Raw genomic sequence first — 17276 nt, forward strand, 5'->3', positions numbered from 1 at the left:
ACACTGTATAATCTTATCTTACCCACTGCACTGAATCAAACATCAACCAGTTACTGTAATATTAACATCATAGGGCTTTGAGTTCATCGTTGCAGCTGCACAGCTGTCTGACTGCAGCCCTCTTGTGGTAAAAACGTACCACTGCAACAGCCACATGCCTTGTATGTTGTGCATATTTGATTAATTATTGGAGAAGCAAGCCAGTGATATATTTATTTTCTTTCATGCCATGATATTTGTCACTGTCACTGTTTCTCCATCACTGTTGTTAGTTACAGACAAATGCTGTCCTGACTAAGTTTATTTCAGACATGCGGTAACAGCATGACTCATATGTTACAAATAGTTATGAATCTACTCTGTATTATTTGATTCTGTGCTATTCAATTCTAAAAATGTAATTTCATCTTGGATAATGGAATTGCTGACCCACATTTTTGCCTGTGTGTGTCCGCCTGCAGGTACCAAACACAAAACTATCCTGGAGGCACGGAGCGGGCTGGGCCCCATCAAGGCATATCCTCGCCTGGGCCCCAAGCCCATTGGAGAGCAGGGAGGGGGGCCAGTGGACCCCAACACTCAGGAACGAACCTTCCACTGTGAGATCTGCAATGTGCGGGTCAACTCTGAACTGCAACTCAAACAGGTAGGAGGGAGAAAAGTTTAAACACATGTATTTTTGCATAAATTAATGGTGTAAATGTCCACTGCTACTTATTAGAGGAGCAGTGGACAAACAAGTCCATCCAAGATGTTGCAATTGCAACAATTAATGCCAATTCAGCCAATCTCTGTAAATTCTAGGTAACTTTGCAATTTTGCCCAATCACCCCAAAGCTCATTGCATTGTAGATGATCGACATAGTCGATCAGTCTGTGGGAAATACCATATGCTCTTAATAAAAGGCTCAGCCTCACAACTATTTTGCAATTTTTATCTTGCATCTACAGTTTCATTGCAAAAAAAAGAAAAAGAAAACCCTCCCAAAATGCATTTCTAGAAAAGCTGAGATGTAACCAGGCATATCAGGCGACAGCAATCCCAAAGCAGCTCATAAAATCCTAGGACTGTCAAATGCACGTTTTAAATATTGAGGGGGCGTGTCTCCTGTGTTCCCCCTGAGATCTACACCTATGTGTGTATGTATTTATATCCAACAGTATTGTGGAACATCAGGATCTGATATCTGCAAAACACTTTACATTCAGTGGGCTCTTTTGGAAGCCTTAAGATTACTTTTTCATGCAACAAGTATTTAGTGAGAGCATTTGTAATTTCCATAATCATTGAATTATGGAACACATTCTCTTTTCATCAGAGCACATTGTAAAACCCAGTCTCAAAAATGGGTCTCAAGATATAATCAGTTCCAGTCTAATAAAAAAAATGGAAAATATTTTTACTTATGTTACATGACAATAACCTGTGTTCCTTCCTCACAGCACATATCAAGTCGAAGGCACCGCGATGGCATGGCGGGCAAGCCTAACCCCCTCCTCAGCCGACACAAGAAGCACAGGGGAGCTGATCTTACGGTAACCTTTCACTGTTGAATTCTGACTCCTCCAGTGACACGGTCAGCAAACCTGAGATCCGCAGATCAGATAGACAGTGATAATGGAGAACATGAGGTCTGCAAAGCCTCGGAGTAGTTAGAGCGTGTTTATTTGATCCCTGCAATAGCCAGCCCGTTGTTCTGGGTTTGGCAGTGTCCTTCTCCTGAAAGTATTAACTCAATTGGCTTGAAACCTCAGCATAATGTTGGATCAAAAGAGTCTGGAGACGAAGGTCTATATCTGTTTCCTTTCCATGTGTTGACCTTGTGGAACTAATCATTTTATCCCCCTCCTCTCTGTCACTCTCTCTCGTCTTGTGTCTTCTTGTGCTTGCAGTCTTCTTTGACCTTCTCCAAGGATCTCACCAAAGCTTTGGGTGCAGGGCTCTTGCCCAACCCCTTGGCTGTTGCTGCAGCAATGGCCGCTGCAGCTTCCACGAACCCACTGGCTCTCCGCGCAGCGGCTCCTGCGCCCCACCCGCACCATCACCTATTGCAAGGCCCACCTCTCAGCCACGCCATCCTGAGACCCGCGCCCGGGCCCATCCGCACCACCCACGGGCCAATTCTCTTCTCCCCTTACTGACACATCACCCTCTGACTTCGGCCAGTCAGGAACAGCCACTCAAAAAGCACACTGTGAAGAAACAAACATGATCAACAAACAGCAATTAATAGGGAGGAAAAAAATCCAAACATTTAAATATTGAACTGAGAGCAACCCGAGGAAAAGGCGCCGCAGAACGGAGTAGAAGTATAAGTCTTTCCTCCCTTTACCTGAAACTCTCCTTCCATTTCAAAGACTTCTGAGTGCTCCACAGATGAAATGAGCAGAGGAGAGATTTTCATTATGCATTGAACTCCCTTGTACATCTCTCACCTCCCCTGGCCTCTCTCCCTTGCACTGTGGCCCCTACATGGCCTCCTCGATAGCCACAGAAGAAACACATGCACATCTTTCTAGAAACATTAAACCACATGTAGTGTTACGTAATTATTCTGGGCCAGGCTGGGTTTCCTCCTGTCATCATGGCTCAGCGTGTTCTTCTCATCCTATGCACCTCAAAAACCAAGACAATAATGTTATGTCAGTAGGGTAGCTGCTTCAATCGGTCTTTGCTGTATGCGCCACATGTAGCTGCGGCGGCCTCCACGGTACTGTACATGTCCCCTTCTGCGCCGGAGGCCAGCAACTCTTCAGTTTGTGACACTAGGTCCTCGCTAGATACAACATGACTTGGGCTGACAGGCAGGTGGTAGCCGCATCTGAACATGTCTGATGGGTTGGGTTGGGGAGGGGGGTTAAGAGAGCAGAAAAGTGACTGTGGGGGATTGCACTCCCCTGTCATTTCCTGAGAAGGTGAGGTGAGAGGAGGGCTGGCACGGGTCACTGGATAGATTGACCCGAGGCAGCATGCAGACACACACAGGCCCAAACGAATCTGTGTTTTAAAATAGACTGCACTGTCAAAAAAACGCTACAGGACACATCTGCCAGCCTCCATATCAGTCAGAGAAGGGCCTCACTAAAGGGAAGAGAGGATAGGAGAAACAGCAGAAGGCACACATTGGTACATACTGTACTGCTTGAGTTGATCCATGGCCCCTCTTTAGCTTGTGTTTGATGGCAATAATCTGACAGTAATGACAAATACTGCACTGGAGAGAGCACAGTTCATATGTACTTTGTGAGACTTCCGTTCGTATTAAGCTATTACAAAGAAAGTTATCGACATCCTCACATCTCCCGGTACTTTATTCACCGGCTGATTCACTGTGTAGGTGGGGAGGTATGACTTAGGTGCAACCCTGTGCACTGATGTATTAGTTGTTTCTGCATGCAGCCTCACAATAAGCTCCTGCAGGGTCAGGCGTTTGCATCATCGGGTCGAACTCTTCCATTGTTACCCTACCCTCCTCCTCACCTCCCCCATCTCCAAAGGTTCATACAAGTCTATAGCCGAGGGCACGTCGACACTGGCAACCATAATGCTCCGAGGGAACACATTAAAGAGAGAAAGATGAAAGCCAAATACATTTGTGGAGAAAATGATCTTGAGCTGGAGTGACAACCAAGCCAGGAGCCCACGAGCGAGGCCTCCCGGGGCAGAGGAGGAGCCCAGACGTCCAGCTCAAGGCCGATAACTTCCCGTCTTACAACTGAAAGCCATGAAATGCACCATGATTTGTTTTCTTTTTACAAAGACTGGTGAGCACTTTGTTTTCTTTGGTTTGGACTGTTGGTCTGCATTTGTATCACACATAAAAAAAAGAGCAAAACACAATAAAAAATATTTTTGTAGGTAGGAAAAGTTGCATCCATGAAGAGATAAAGTGTAATTATTGGTTGGTGGATTATATAAGTGTTGCCTCAGACAGAAGGACAGTTGACTCAGCGGGGAGCCACAAAAGCTAAGCTAAGCAGCAGCAGACCTATCCTGCTCGACAGCTTGATCACCCTTTTCTGAACGAGATGTACACTGTGCCCTTTCATTGAGAAGCAATGAGCTCTAATGTCTTACCTTTGTCTGAATATTGCAATGCAATGAGCAATTTTTATCAGAGTGACTTGTTATCATTGTGACATGTTGTGACATGTTGTCTGGAGTCATGTGTTAAGTGAGAGCACGCCAGCTGACAGACTTTTCTGTTCTTCCATGAGGAGCCCTTGAAGGGATTTAGAGAGGGATTTGGAGAGGGACAGAGAGAGACGGAGGTGTAGCTGGGTTAAGGGACCGACCCTTCATATTAAAGGGCCTTTTTACTATGGTAATCTCTGCTTGGGGAACAGGGTACAACGCCAGGTATCAAGGGATTAAAGCTAGAATTGTTCAACAGGCTTATTTTTAGTTGGAAATACTGAGTTGCATTTTTTTGTTCTGTGCGTGAGAAATGTGTTTCAGTGGAAATCCTGAGGAACATTATCAATGCCATTACTTAAAGACGAAGCTGGCATGGCGTCAGCTTCCACCGTTGTGCTCTTTTTTGTTGCTGAACGCAAAACCTTCTTTGCAGAATTCATTTTGTGAGTGAGATACTATTCCAGGACCTGTGCTCTCCTTCCTGTTGGTGTGTGTACCATATGTATTCTAGTGTGTGTTGGGACCCGCGCTCTCCCCACCTCCCACCAATCAGAGACAGAAGCATCCTGGAGCTATGAGTGGCCTAACACAATCACGGAGATGGAAATCTGCACACGTTTGGTTTGGGATAATTGATCAATCATCCTGGATTCTAACAGAGGTTTGATCAATGACCCAGCTTAATCAAAGTACTGCAATATTGTCCTTTGTAGGTCAGTCAAGTAGCAGCACCACAGAAATGTTCATACTGTGGTCATTTCCACTAATTCATCCTCATTATTCACATATGGGAAATAAATGTTAGATTCCTATTTTCTGGGCAGGTATTTCATGTTAGCTGTGTTTAGGCTACTAGCCTTAGCCTTATTCTGCCCTCAGCCTCTCCTGTGGGAAGAGAGAGAGATGGAGAGATGGAGAGGCTATGGTGTAATTTTGTCTTGCCAATAAAGTTATTTTTGAATTTCATTGTCAGAGGGGACAAAGAGTTTGTATGGCGAATTGTAGCAATACCTGACTCATTCTGGCTACCCTTGTTTATTGCAATAAGAAAATTAAACAATAAATGTGTATGTGAGTAAAACATTATAAATGTAATTTAAATGAAAAATAAACTTTATGGTAAATACTATTGGTATCAAGAGAAAACATGGTGAGAAAAAAAAAGTAAATGTCAATAAATCATTAAATGAAGCAAATGTCTTTGGTGTTTTTATGAATCAATCATTGTGTGATCCAAGACCAAAAAAAAATCAAATGACATTAAGAAAAATACATAATCACTGCCAGCACTGCACTGCTGTCAGTGAATCATAGTCCTCCTTATATACTGTGTTTCAAATCCCCCCTAAAACAGATAAGTGCTGTGTAACTTTGTTTTGAATGGTTACATTGATTACTTCAAACTAACTGCTTAAAAAAGAAAAACAAAGATTATGTCATAAGCGGATACTGACTAGTGAATGACTTGTAGATTATTTTCAAAACTACATCAAAAAAGAGATAAATATTGTCAATGCAGGCCCTCCAGCTGTGAATCACAAGATTATCCTCCCAGTAAACTCACCATCCAAACAAAGAAAAGACTTGTTCAACTTTGATCAAAAGATACCCAACTAGGGGCGCCATGATGGCTCAGTGGATAGAGCGGTGTCCCATATACAGAGGTTGTATCCTCACTGCAGCGGACGCGGGTTTGATTCCGGCCTCGGCCCTTTGCTGCACATCGCCCCCTCTCTCTCTCCCCTTTCATACTCACAGTATCCTGTCAAATAAAGGCAATAAAAGCCCCCAAAAATCTTTAAAAAAAGATACCCAACTAACCACAGTAACATAACTGAAGTGTGAATTCACAAAATAGTTCTTTTACACCAGTGATACTCAACTTTTGGCACATTGGCTAAATCTGGCCTCTGATGGGCTGCTGGGAGGCCCACGAACCATTTTCTAATTCACAATGAAATTACATTAAGATTAGATAAAATAAGATTAGCCTTCATTGCCTACACAGCCACATACATATACAGCCGAACTACAATCAACACAGGATCCTCCCCAGATCCATACCCCAGGTCAAGAGAAACACAGGCGACATGGTCACACACACATATACAATCAAACTACGATTAACACACAGTACCCCCCAATCCATACACCCCAAGAGTATTGCACAGTGCCCTATACACAGTTGCTGCACAGATGCTCTACCTACAATAACTGCACTAAAGTGCTGTACAAGATTATTCAAGATTATTCCACAAATGCCCTGCACATATTAATTGCACATATACCCTTCGCTACACCTGTACAATCTAATGCAATCAAATGCCAGGGTTGTGCCATAACAGGTATCTTTATATGATCTGAATTATTGTTAAATTTCTGGTGACATGTAAATCTTTATTACTAAGGTCATAGTTTAAAAGTGGCGCTGTGCTGGGCTATTTATACTGAGAGATGTTTCAATTTTCTTGTCTCAGTATAATGCAGTGTGGTAACTATAACTAACAATAACCTCAGTGCTAAAATCTAATTGTTAAACATTTCTATGTCAAAACATTACATATTACAGGCATCAGAAAAGTACACTTTAAGGCAGAATATAAGTTCTTAATACTGAGTGATACTGAGTGTGGAGTTTATGGAAAGTTTGGGATCTTTACTACAACTTAAAATATTTTTTATGAGTTTGAACAATAGAGCATGTGTTTCATTTCAGTATTTGACAATGCAACATACGTTTATAATCATTCAAGCAGCAACATGAGCTCATACTAACTTCTTAAAGAGTCTTTCTCATCTCAGCTGAAATCTGACATTGCCAAACCTCCTTTGTGAGCAGCAGATGCAGCTCGCAGGAGCGTTGGCTGACTGGTGCTGCATTGTACAGTCTGATGAAGAGCAGCATTGTACTGTCTGGAGCGTGTTGGTGACTTCCCGTCATGTTGTTCCACTGGGGATTTTTTTTAAGCATTCAAATACAGAGTGACAGCTTGCCAGCATTTCTCTGCATCCTAACATTACACAACTCAGCCACTAGATGGTCCCACTGCCATGACTGGGAAACAATGCAGTAGATGTGAAAAGAGCTGATCAGTCTGCAGTATACAAAGTATACAAACATTGCAGCGCTTTGGATGTAATCCATTTAAATGCAACAGACAGAAGACTTCTTTTATGTATAAGTCTATCCAGTTGCTAAACCAAAACCAAAATCAATGTGCTGCTAACTGAGATCTGAATCCAGAGTATATAATGTGATATGCTGTCATGTTTGATGCGTTTTTGTACACCTATGAAGTGTGTCATTAAGCCTAGAAGGTTATAACCAGGGATCCTTACAGCATCCACCACTGCCGTCAACAAGTCGGTTGGCCACATTTGGTTGTCAGGCTGGACCAGCATTGGCTTTTATTCATCTATTAAGGTTTTAAACAGATGATTCCTTCCTAAATTTCATCAGTTAACTCTGAACTGACATAATCTTGGTACTCAGTCACAGAATATCTTGTTGCTCCACAATCCCTTACTCAGAACTGAATTAGGAGAAATGTTGTTCTCTACAGTACACCTTATACATTAATAATCTGCTTAAGAGTTTAAATTTGGACACTCCTCCAACATTACGGCTGTTTAAATGCCTTATTTCAGATCTTGTTTTAATTGAATGTATATGGGGTCATTTTCAATTATACTTCTACACCATAACATGTTTATTCACCTGTATTTTAAAATTTTAGCTATTATTCATTACTATTGTTTGTTGTTTTGTACGATTTTAATTCTATTTCAACTGTTATTTGTTTGCTTGATTGTTTTTAATGTCTTTGTTCATGCTCGGCATCAATAAAAATCATCCTTCAACTGATTTTCCCCAAGTCTTAAAATAAAGGTTTAAATGAATTCCTGCAACTGTGTGTTTAACCAGTGTGGAAAGTTTTTGAAGGGAATTGCCTCAGGATGCAAAATGTATTTTAGTGCAAACTGTCAATTAAGTTGTATAGTAACACAGTGGTTCTCAACTGGGGGTCCGGGTACCCCAAGGGGTCCATGAGATAGTTTTCTTTTTTCTTTTTTCTTTTTTTTTTAAAGGAGAATAGTTTAATTGAACTATTTCATCCATAAATTATGCAAGTTCAACTGTAACTGTACTTATATTCTGAAAGAAGTATGCAAGACATATTATCTTTGGAAAAAAAAGAAACATGTCCCTGCTCCTCTAACAACTGCCTTATTTGCTAGAATCAGACTATGGTGGTTAGTCATGTCAATCACTCCCTGAACTGCAGTAAAATTGTCAAATTAGGCGGCGCTGATCAAATATGAATTTAATATGTGTTACTGTGGATTGTTAAATGTGTATTTTTTTTTAATGAAAGTTACAAACTGTACCTTTAACCATATACTTTTTCAGATGGAGGTCCCTGTATCAAACACGCATTAAATGGGGGTCTGTGACCTAAAGTGTATCACTTTAGGCGTCCTTGAAACGAAAAAATAAATCGAGAGCAACTGTTGTATCCCATCATATAATATCACTGATGCTCAAGGTTATTCACTACTGACAGTATACATAAGCTCCTTTTCCTCCAAACATATATGGTACATTATATAAAGCTGTGCTTTCAGCTCTTTCATCACATGTGAAAAATAATGAGTGAAAAGGCCATGAGCAGACTGGACAGATGGTCGCTGTGCTGTACTTTCTTTGCTGTCATGGTCATCAGACACTGTAAAACTAAACGAACCGTTGGATTCTGCTGCTGCTTAAAGAGAGAAAAAAAATCAAACATCAAAACTGAGAGATCTTCAGACAGTGTGTAGTCATCTGAAGTGCAGCAGTCTCAGGTATTACTAACATACTTGTTTGGAAATATGTGAGCATAATCATGTTTTTCTAAATGTATTTATGTGGAGAGAGATTTGCATTTAAAACAGAATGTGTCTCAGACATAAAACACTTACATTTGCAGCTATTTTATGAAAACATTTATTAGATAGTCTGTTTACATAATAAACTATCCAACTACAGTAGATAAATGCCACACTGCTTTTTGTGAAGTTTTGTGAAATATGTAAAAAAAAAATTATTGTTCCTAATATTGAAAATCTAATTCTCCCAACATGGCATCTTGTCAGGCCAGATGTAGCTAGTTTTATCACAATAAGATGAAAAGAAGACAGAAGGAGCCCTCGCACTACTCGTTCATCGTCTGTTTTTTCCTTTTCATTTCTATATGTCACGATTCCTGAATGCCAAAGCTAGATGGCACAAACCTAGTTTTGCACTAGACAGCAGCTCTTTTCTTGAGAGCTCCGTGCATCGAGATGTGGCAATAACACAGTAAGATGGTCAGGCGGGGATCTTCAAATGGAACTTGAAGAGGCAGAGATACGTACCTGCACTTATCTCTAAATGGAAGTCTGCACCTGAGAGGAGAGGGCATGTTCTGTGGTCTCCCTCTCTATCCTCCCCACTGCCTCTTTCTCTATTCACAGAGTTTAACATCGTCACATTCGTCAAATACAAAGGGAATATATGAGATTCATCTTTGTTATTGATGTGAGAGAAGAAGGTCTTTTTCTGCTGGGTAAGATACGAGTATTTTACAGTTGTTTGCTAACTGGATTTGGACAAATTAAATTTGTTTCCTCAAGGGAAAAATAGATAAAAAACACACAAAATGGACAAAAATGTTCACTGTGCACACATTTCAAATCTAATTTACATGTTGTTTTGTATGTTTCTTTCAGGAGGCAATAAGCTCAGAAATACAAGATCTGAGACAGTTGAATTCCAAGCAAACTGTAGAGACTGATAATCAGGAGATGAGAATCTCTTCATGTTTACAACATGTTCACATGGTTGTCTCACTAAAATTTTAAAGAATATTTATTATAAAATGTCTGAATATTAAAGAAGCAGGTGGCATTTAGCAGTGACGATTGCAGAACGCTACCAGCTAAAACTTCTACCCCCCGTTAGGATCCCTTCTGTGTTCACTGTTCAGGAAGTTTTTAGTAGGACAAAACAAAATGGACTCAGTGATTAACACAGTAAAACACTGAAATTAGGACTTTCATATTAAAAATCATTATTTCTCTGATTCTGTTTGGCTCATCAGAGACGGGCACTAGTTCAGCGCCTGCTAATATGTGCTCACATTTTCTCTGATAATTTAGGATGTGAAAGGTCAGGGGGGTTTTACCTGGAGCCAAATTATGAGCAGATGTCTCTTCCTCTCAAAAACAAATGCCCAGTAATTCAAACCAATAAAAAACAATGAATAAAGCAGTTTTACATGTTTTTCTGATGCTGTTGTGCTTGCTAACTACGACGGCTGAAGCAAAAATGCGAATGGCCTTGTCGGGAGCCAGGGTATGATTTGTGTGCTCTGGGCTATTGTAGAAACATGGCTGTGCAACATGACTTATTTAGATGTAAACAGCTTATTCTAAGGTAATGAAAACACAACCAACCTTTTTTTTCTGGTGATTACACACTAAACAAAACATACTTATTATATTATATTCTACTTCTGCCCAGATATACCCTTAAATCCTACACACTGGACCTTTGAGCCTTGAACAGAATATTCTACTGTGGGTGTTTAAATATTAAAAGACATTGACATCGACAATCAAAACCTTTTCTAGAAGAAGAATTAATCATCCACAGCATTCAAGTCTTTAATCTGAATGCAGAAAATGACACAGGGGTCAGTTTTCGAATGGAAGAGACGAGGTATTCTCTTCAAACTTCATGCATTTAAATAGAAAGTTTTAAAAGCTTTTATGGATTAGGAAAAAAAAGGAAAGAAATGATAGCCATTCATTTTGTGAGATATTTTCTTTGCAAACAGATGTCAGTGAGTAAAAGTGCGTCTACACACTCTGTGCTGCATTTCAACTGCTGACACATGTGATCACAATGCAAATAGTCAACACCCCACACATGATGCCCTATCAGATACAGACTGAGACGGAGCAGGGGCATTATCAGCACGAAGACAGATCTATCTCAGTGTTACAGCTAAGGTTAATCCATGCGTGTGCTCTCCTGTCTGTCTCAGCAAACATGAGTTGGCAGGTTCAGGTGCATCAGTGAGGAGATAATTAATCCAAGCTCTGCAGACAGTCGGCGAGGAGAGAGAGAGAAGACACGCTGGAGCAAATGAGTCTATAATCTGATTTCTTTAACTAGTCACAAAATTGTGTTGAGACCAACAGTAGCACTTGCTCTTTTCAGCTGAAGCTTGTTGGATGTCATTATCAAAGTTGGCATAGCTACTTGGGGTGTTACACCAGTGTATCGTCTCAAAAATTTAAAAAAAACAGTGTATGCTAATCGTTTCAGAGGAAAGGCACAGCCATTTCTCTGTCAGCTCCGCTAGATTTGGGCTAAATTTAGACTAAATTTAGGCTCTTCTGTCTACCTTGCAAGTCTTGGTGATGCTTTTTCTGGCTGGCTTTGGACAGTGGTGGCGTATGACTGACATTCACTTATCGTCATATGGAAATCAACCCACCAGTCAGGATCGCCCCCTGCTCTCTGGCTGCAGTACAGGCCATAAATCCCGCCCCCTCTATGTCAGTGACTGGGACATGGGCCAAACTCAAAACTCAAAGTACATAAATACAAATTTTTCCCAAAGACGGTTTCTATCATTTAAGGTAATTGTCATCACCCTGATGGTTGTTCAAGTGTTTGTTTTTCTAATAAGTTTGGTTTTAATGAGTTATTTAATTCTATTTTAAAAAAGGGCATTTTCCAACATGATTGACCGCTGTGTAAGCCAATCTATGTGCTCACGTTTAATGGCGCTGCTCACGATTGGTTGGACAGGTGTTTTGACAGGAAACTCCTCCACTGCTGAGATCTCTACTGCACAGACTCTGGCTTCAGATGACATCACCAGTGCAAGATGGCAGCTGCCATATACTGAATACTTTGGCTTCACTTAACCATAGCAGGAGTAAGTGGGGACGCATCGTCTTTCTTTATATACAGTCTCCACAATCAGAAGTCATGGATTACCAGAACCATCCAATTATAAAGTAGCAGCCAACAGTGTAAGGAGATACAAAAAAGGACTTAATCACAGTGCACAAGTTAAAGCAGCAGATGAGATCACATTTTACTGGAACTGAACCGTGCTGAATCTCTGTGACAATTAAACAATTGATTAATTGACTTACCTCTTTAATTCTGTCCAACTTAATCCCTAATTTGAAATTTGTTTAATTCTGTCCTCTTACTTTTTGGACTGAAGGCAACACCGTGTTGTGACAGACATTCATCAATGCTTCCCTGATAGAGTATTATATAAAATAAAGGGACCAGTGCTCTGACTAATATCTTGTCCTCTCCAGGGAAATTAAGTCATCCAATAACCAAACTCCCACTCAAGGGAAACACAAAACAGCCGCATGTACTCAGCTCATCTCTGGATACAAGTGGAACCATGTCATACAACATTTGAAATAGGTGCACGGAGGTAAACCTTGAGCTGACTATGCTAGTTATTAAGGGCTCTAAAGTGACAGTGGCCTAATATGTTGCTCTCACAAGGCATCTTAGAGGGCTGAGCTGGCAGGAGCTGGGTGGCTCAGTTGTGTTGGCATGGCAGCAGCTCGAGACAAAAGCTGCAATTGTGAGAGAACGGTCTGCAGTCCTTCATGCTGGAGTAGGCGGTCAAGGCAAATTGCTCTCCTGCACTGACGCAGCACAGGCCATGGCTGGAGTGAATCTAATTAACTGTTTTAAAGCAGTGAATGGAGACCCTTCAATAAAAGTGTGGGGCCAATGAAAGTTTACGTAGTGTGCTGACACCGATTTTTGTCCTTGAGTAAGAACATGAAAAAAGAAAAAGAAGAAATGTACTGTACATTAATGTGTTTATCAGTATTTGTCAGATGGTAGGAAATCAAGCTCTCTCCAAACTTACTACTTACAATAAAGTTAATAGAAAAGACTTTACGAAAGTGTGACCTGAATGCAGGGGCGTCGTAGTGTGGGGGAAAGTGGGACTGATTACCCAGGGCCTCAAGGAAAGAGCCTATAATGAAAAGTTTAATTTTTTTTGTATTTTTTTTATTTCTCAACAATCACTGCCATAATGAATAATTTAACAATGCATGGGGCCCAGAAATTGGTGCTACAACTCTGCCTGAATGTAATTTAGTAAGACTGTTAGAAAGGTGTTGCAAATTAAAATAGAAGCCAAGTGGCATTTTTAAGACTGGCAATCATAGTATAAGTACTGAAAACAATCTGTCCAAATACTGCAACAGTATTTATTTTATTTTATTTTTACCTTAATAAACCTCTATTTTTACCAGGAGTATTCCTATTATATAACATATATTTTTCAGTAAAGTCCTGGCCAAGAAAACAACATAAAGAATTTCACATTTAAAAAAAAACAAACTTAAAACACAATGGTAAAAAGTTACAGCAGCATAAAAAATTGCACAAAATAAACAAGCAACAAACTTAAAACAAACAGCAGATTTCTGACAAACAACCGAATTAACAGCGTTCAGTAAGTGGGCGTGCATTCGGTGGTCAAATAATCCTTAATACTTTTTTTTTTTAAAACCCATGCTCATAACATAAATTAGTTGTCTCTGTGGCTGACACCAAGATGAGGAAGCAAAAACTTTAAAAGCATTTTCAACAAAGTCAGCGCAAGTTCAAGGGATGACATACATAAACTCTCCGTATAACCCAAGGTTGCAGATACTGAGAGTTTGAGAAGTTAGAGAACATAAAGGAGCAAGCAATTCATGTTACATTGCCTCATAAAGAAAAATGTTTATGACATAGGAGAAATATGCAAACATGCATCACCAAAGAGGAAGGGCAGTCAGGAGCTAAAACTATAAGATATTAAATAATGTATAGAGTGGTGATATATGTAATATATCACTATATATTTATGTAATATTAACTTTGTCATCTTTTTTTTAGTCTTTAGGAAAAAAAATACAAGTTAGTTTTAAGCCTCCTGTGAGATTTTTGCAATCTTATAAGTTTAGCACAAGCTACACGGTGCGACATGTTAATAAACTTGGGTACGACATCAAGTTTGATGTATGCCGACTATACAGTGAGATCACCTACTGGATCGCAGGCTATGATGTACATCCATTGACATCAATACGCATGAACAAACTGTGGTCGGCGTGCGTCATCCATCTATGCACCATCTACTGTGCTGGTAAGAGTGAAATGTAAACTAACATAACGAGCCCTCGCTGTGGTAGCATTTATGAGTGTCAAAGGCACTCAGGCATGGGAGAATGTGGAAATCAGTTTTGCCAATGTTTGGTTTTTTTTCACAACATTTGTTTGTTTACAAGAAAATTTATTACGTTGTATCAAGAATTACTTAATCACATTGACAACTTCTTACTGTTTATATTTACCTTTTTTCAGTTTGAAGTATCATAAACTGGCTCAAAGAATGTGACACGGGGTTCACACAAAGGTTTTTAACTAAGGTTATCCCAAACGATGGAGTAGTTACATCAGCAAACTCAGTGTAGCAGCCAAAAAAGTACTTCTTGTTTATTCTTAAATAATCAAGACTTATTATATTTTTGGATTACAATAATAATTTGCTGATTTTGATTGGCATCTTGGCCATACCTGCAGCAGTTGGGGGTGAGGTATCACGATTAAAGTGAAGTTGCGGGGAAAAAAGGAGTCTTAGCTTGAGACCGAACACATTTTAACCATTTTATCTCAACTCATTGCTTATAATAATCTATTAGTATCATGTTTATACATCTGTCTTTTCTCTCTTCCACGCAAATAAGCTATTATTCAATTTTGCATTGTTTACTGTATCTGCCTCCAACATTTTGGTAGGATATCTGAGTTTAATTATTTTCAGATTACAAACACATGGTGCCTTGAACTACAACAAAGATGCATTCGAACGCTTCTATTGCTGGAGCAGAGGCTACCATTTCGAAACACAATTGCCATCGTATTCAGAAATAAAAGCAGTTCATGGATGTGTGGTTAATGTTAAAAAAAAGATGCAGGGTGGATGCTGGTTCAGCTGACGACCCTCCCAGTGTGTTGGAAAAGCACAGGTGTCACTAAAGACACTAACAATGGCTCTGTTATACACAAGTGTCCCCCTGAGAGTCACAAGCCAGCATGCACAACACCAAGGAGGTTGAAAAGAGAAGTCCCATTTGTCATATCATGTCATATCATAGGGTTGAAACACAGCACAGTAAAATGTAATCTGCGCTTGCTGAAAGGTTCAGCTGGTGCAATATCATAAAATATAGAGACAACTGATTAATATGAGAAAAATAATAAAGAGAATTTTGCAAAAAAATAAATAATAAAAATAAAGATATGGGTGGAAATTCTATTCTGTAATTGATGAAAAATCAAATAATATGATCCAAAAAAAAGACCATGAACAAAAGCTTTCAAGTGTCCCCAAAAATTCCATCAGGCCGAGCTCACCCAAGGAGGCTCAATTGATCGTACCCAAAGAGCTCCTGAGCAGATACCGTCACTTTATTACCAGCAATGTCTGCTGCAACACTCCAACATCCCAGCTGCAGTTACAATGCACATGACAATGCATGCTCCTTTATTGAACAGCCTTACAAAATCAGGACCCTGAAATCAAAGAAGCTAAATGGAATTTTGTCTGTGCATCCTCATCCTCATTTTGTCTGTGAGAAAGGCTTACTGACATCAGGATAATGATATAGTGCAGTAATACTCAATTTATGGCCTGTGAGCCGAATCTGGCACCCAATAGGGTGCTGGGCGGCCCCCGAACCGTTTTCTAATTCACGATAAAAATAAAGTGATTTGCATTTGGTGTTGTTTTTGTACTTTTATTATACATCAAGTGCCAGACTGTATAAAACAGCATCAAAATGTTCAAGAAACGTCCTAAAATGTGCAAAAATCAGGGTTGGGAACTTTTTTGTCCACCTGCCACTGTGGCTGGTAGATCCAAAAAATTACAAGCCACTCAACAGATTGTCATTGTTTTTTTTTTTTTGGCTGGTGAGTGAAGCAAATCTAGTGCCACTTGCATATTTTACCAGCATTTGGCTGGTGCTAATTTCCAAACCTGGCAAAAATCCTACAAATATATGGGGCTGCTGCTACTGGCCCCTGGCCTCCTGGCATTTTGTGAAAGTGGCCCCCAAGCAAAGCTAGTTGGGTAAACCTGATGTACTGTATATATCAACTAAAGACAACTTAGACATGTGAAACTTCAGGTGAGAGGCAGCAGTGGACTATTTTTATCCAGCATCAGACTGGATGATCTGGACTGGCAGGTTTGAAACAGCCATAAAGGAAAACTGAAAATGTAGGAGAGGAGCAGATGAAGCTACCTCTTGAAGTTCAATAGTCTTCAGCTTTTTCTTTTTTTTTTTTTTTTAAATTGTATGTTTATTTGGAATGAACAAACAAGTACAGCATTACATTGTTTAGAAAAAACTGAAGCAAGTGGCATTCCAGTTTTTTTGTTTTAGACCAGAATAAAAAGAGACATCCATCGTCCAGGCATCAAAGTTCAGAGAAAGATAAACTCAAATTGTGGATCAGGTGTCAGTCTTCAGCTTTTTCCTAATGTAATTTATTCTACATGCAACAAAAAATTATACTTTCACATGCCAATCCCGTGGCACTGAAGCCCCCTCCCTGCTGACCCTCTACTGTCCATACTGTACAGCTCCTCGCTGGTGTGGTTACCCAAAAGGCACAGTGAGTCACAGATGTCCTGCCAAGAATATTCTATTTAAGTCTCCAACAATACATGCAACGTGAACCCTGGAGCATTTCAGGAAATGATGGTGATGAAAATGGTGGTAGGGCAAGTGGGAGACAGGGGGAAACAGTGTCACTGAGGCTTGATGGTCAGACACTGGATGTAATGTGAAAGACCGGGTGCCACCTTTAATTAGATGATGAGTTACTGGCGGAAGGAAACAAATAATGTTGTCATTCAACAATATCCTGTTGTGACAGCCGCTCACTCATTATCCTTCTGTCCTCTGGGTCTCCCTTTCCTCAGGTCCAAAGCAATATTTCACTTTCACACTCTGTTATAATCAAACAACATAATGAATACTATAGCTAAGGTAA

At 40.0% G+C, this 17276-nt stretch overlaps 1 protein-coding gene across 1 annotated transcript in view; it reads left to right on the forward strand.

Moving 5' to 3' along the window:
- znf385a (zinc finger protein 385A) overlaps positions 1-5329 on the forward strand; it is a 68916-nt gene extending 63587 nt beyond the window's left edge. Inside the window, 3 exon segments of the mRNA XM_042492015.1 lie at positions 462-646; positions 1444-1536; positions 1894-5329. Of these exon segments, the coding sequence (XP_042347949.1) occupies positions 462-646; positions 1444-1536; positions 1894-2142 (527 nt within the window). The 3' untranslated portion in view covers positions 2143-5329.
- The last annotated feature ends 11947 nt before the right edge of the window (positions 5330-17276 follow it).

Source organism: Plectropomus leopardus, chromosome 8 (assembly GCF_008729295.1).
Source record: "Plectropomus leopardus isolate mb chromosome 8, YSFRI_Pleo_2.0, whole genome shotgun sequence".
Classification (NCBI taxonomy): Eukaryota; Metazoa; Chordata; class Actinopteri; order Perciformes; family Serranidae; genus Plectropomus; species Plectropomus leopardus.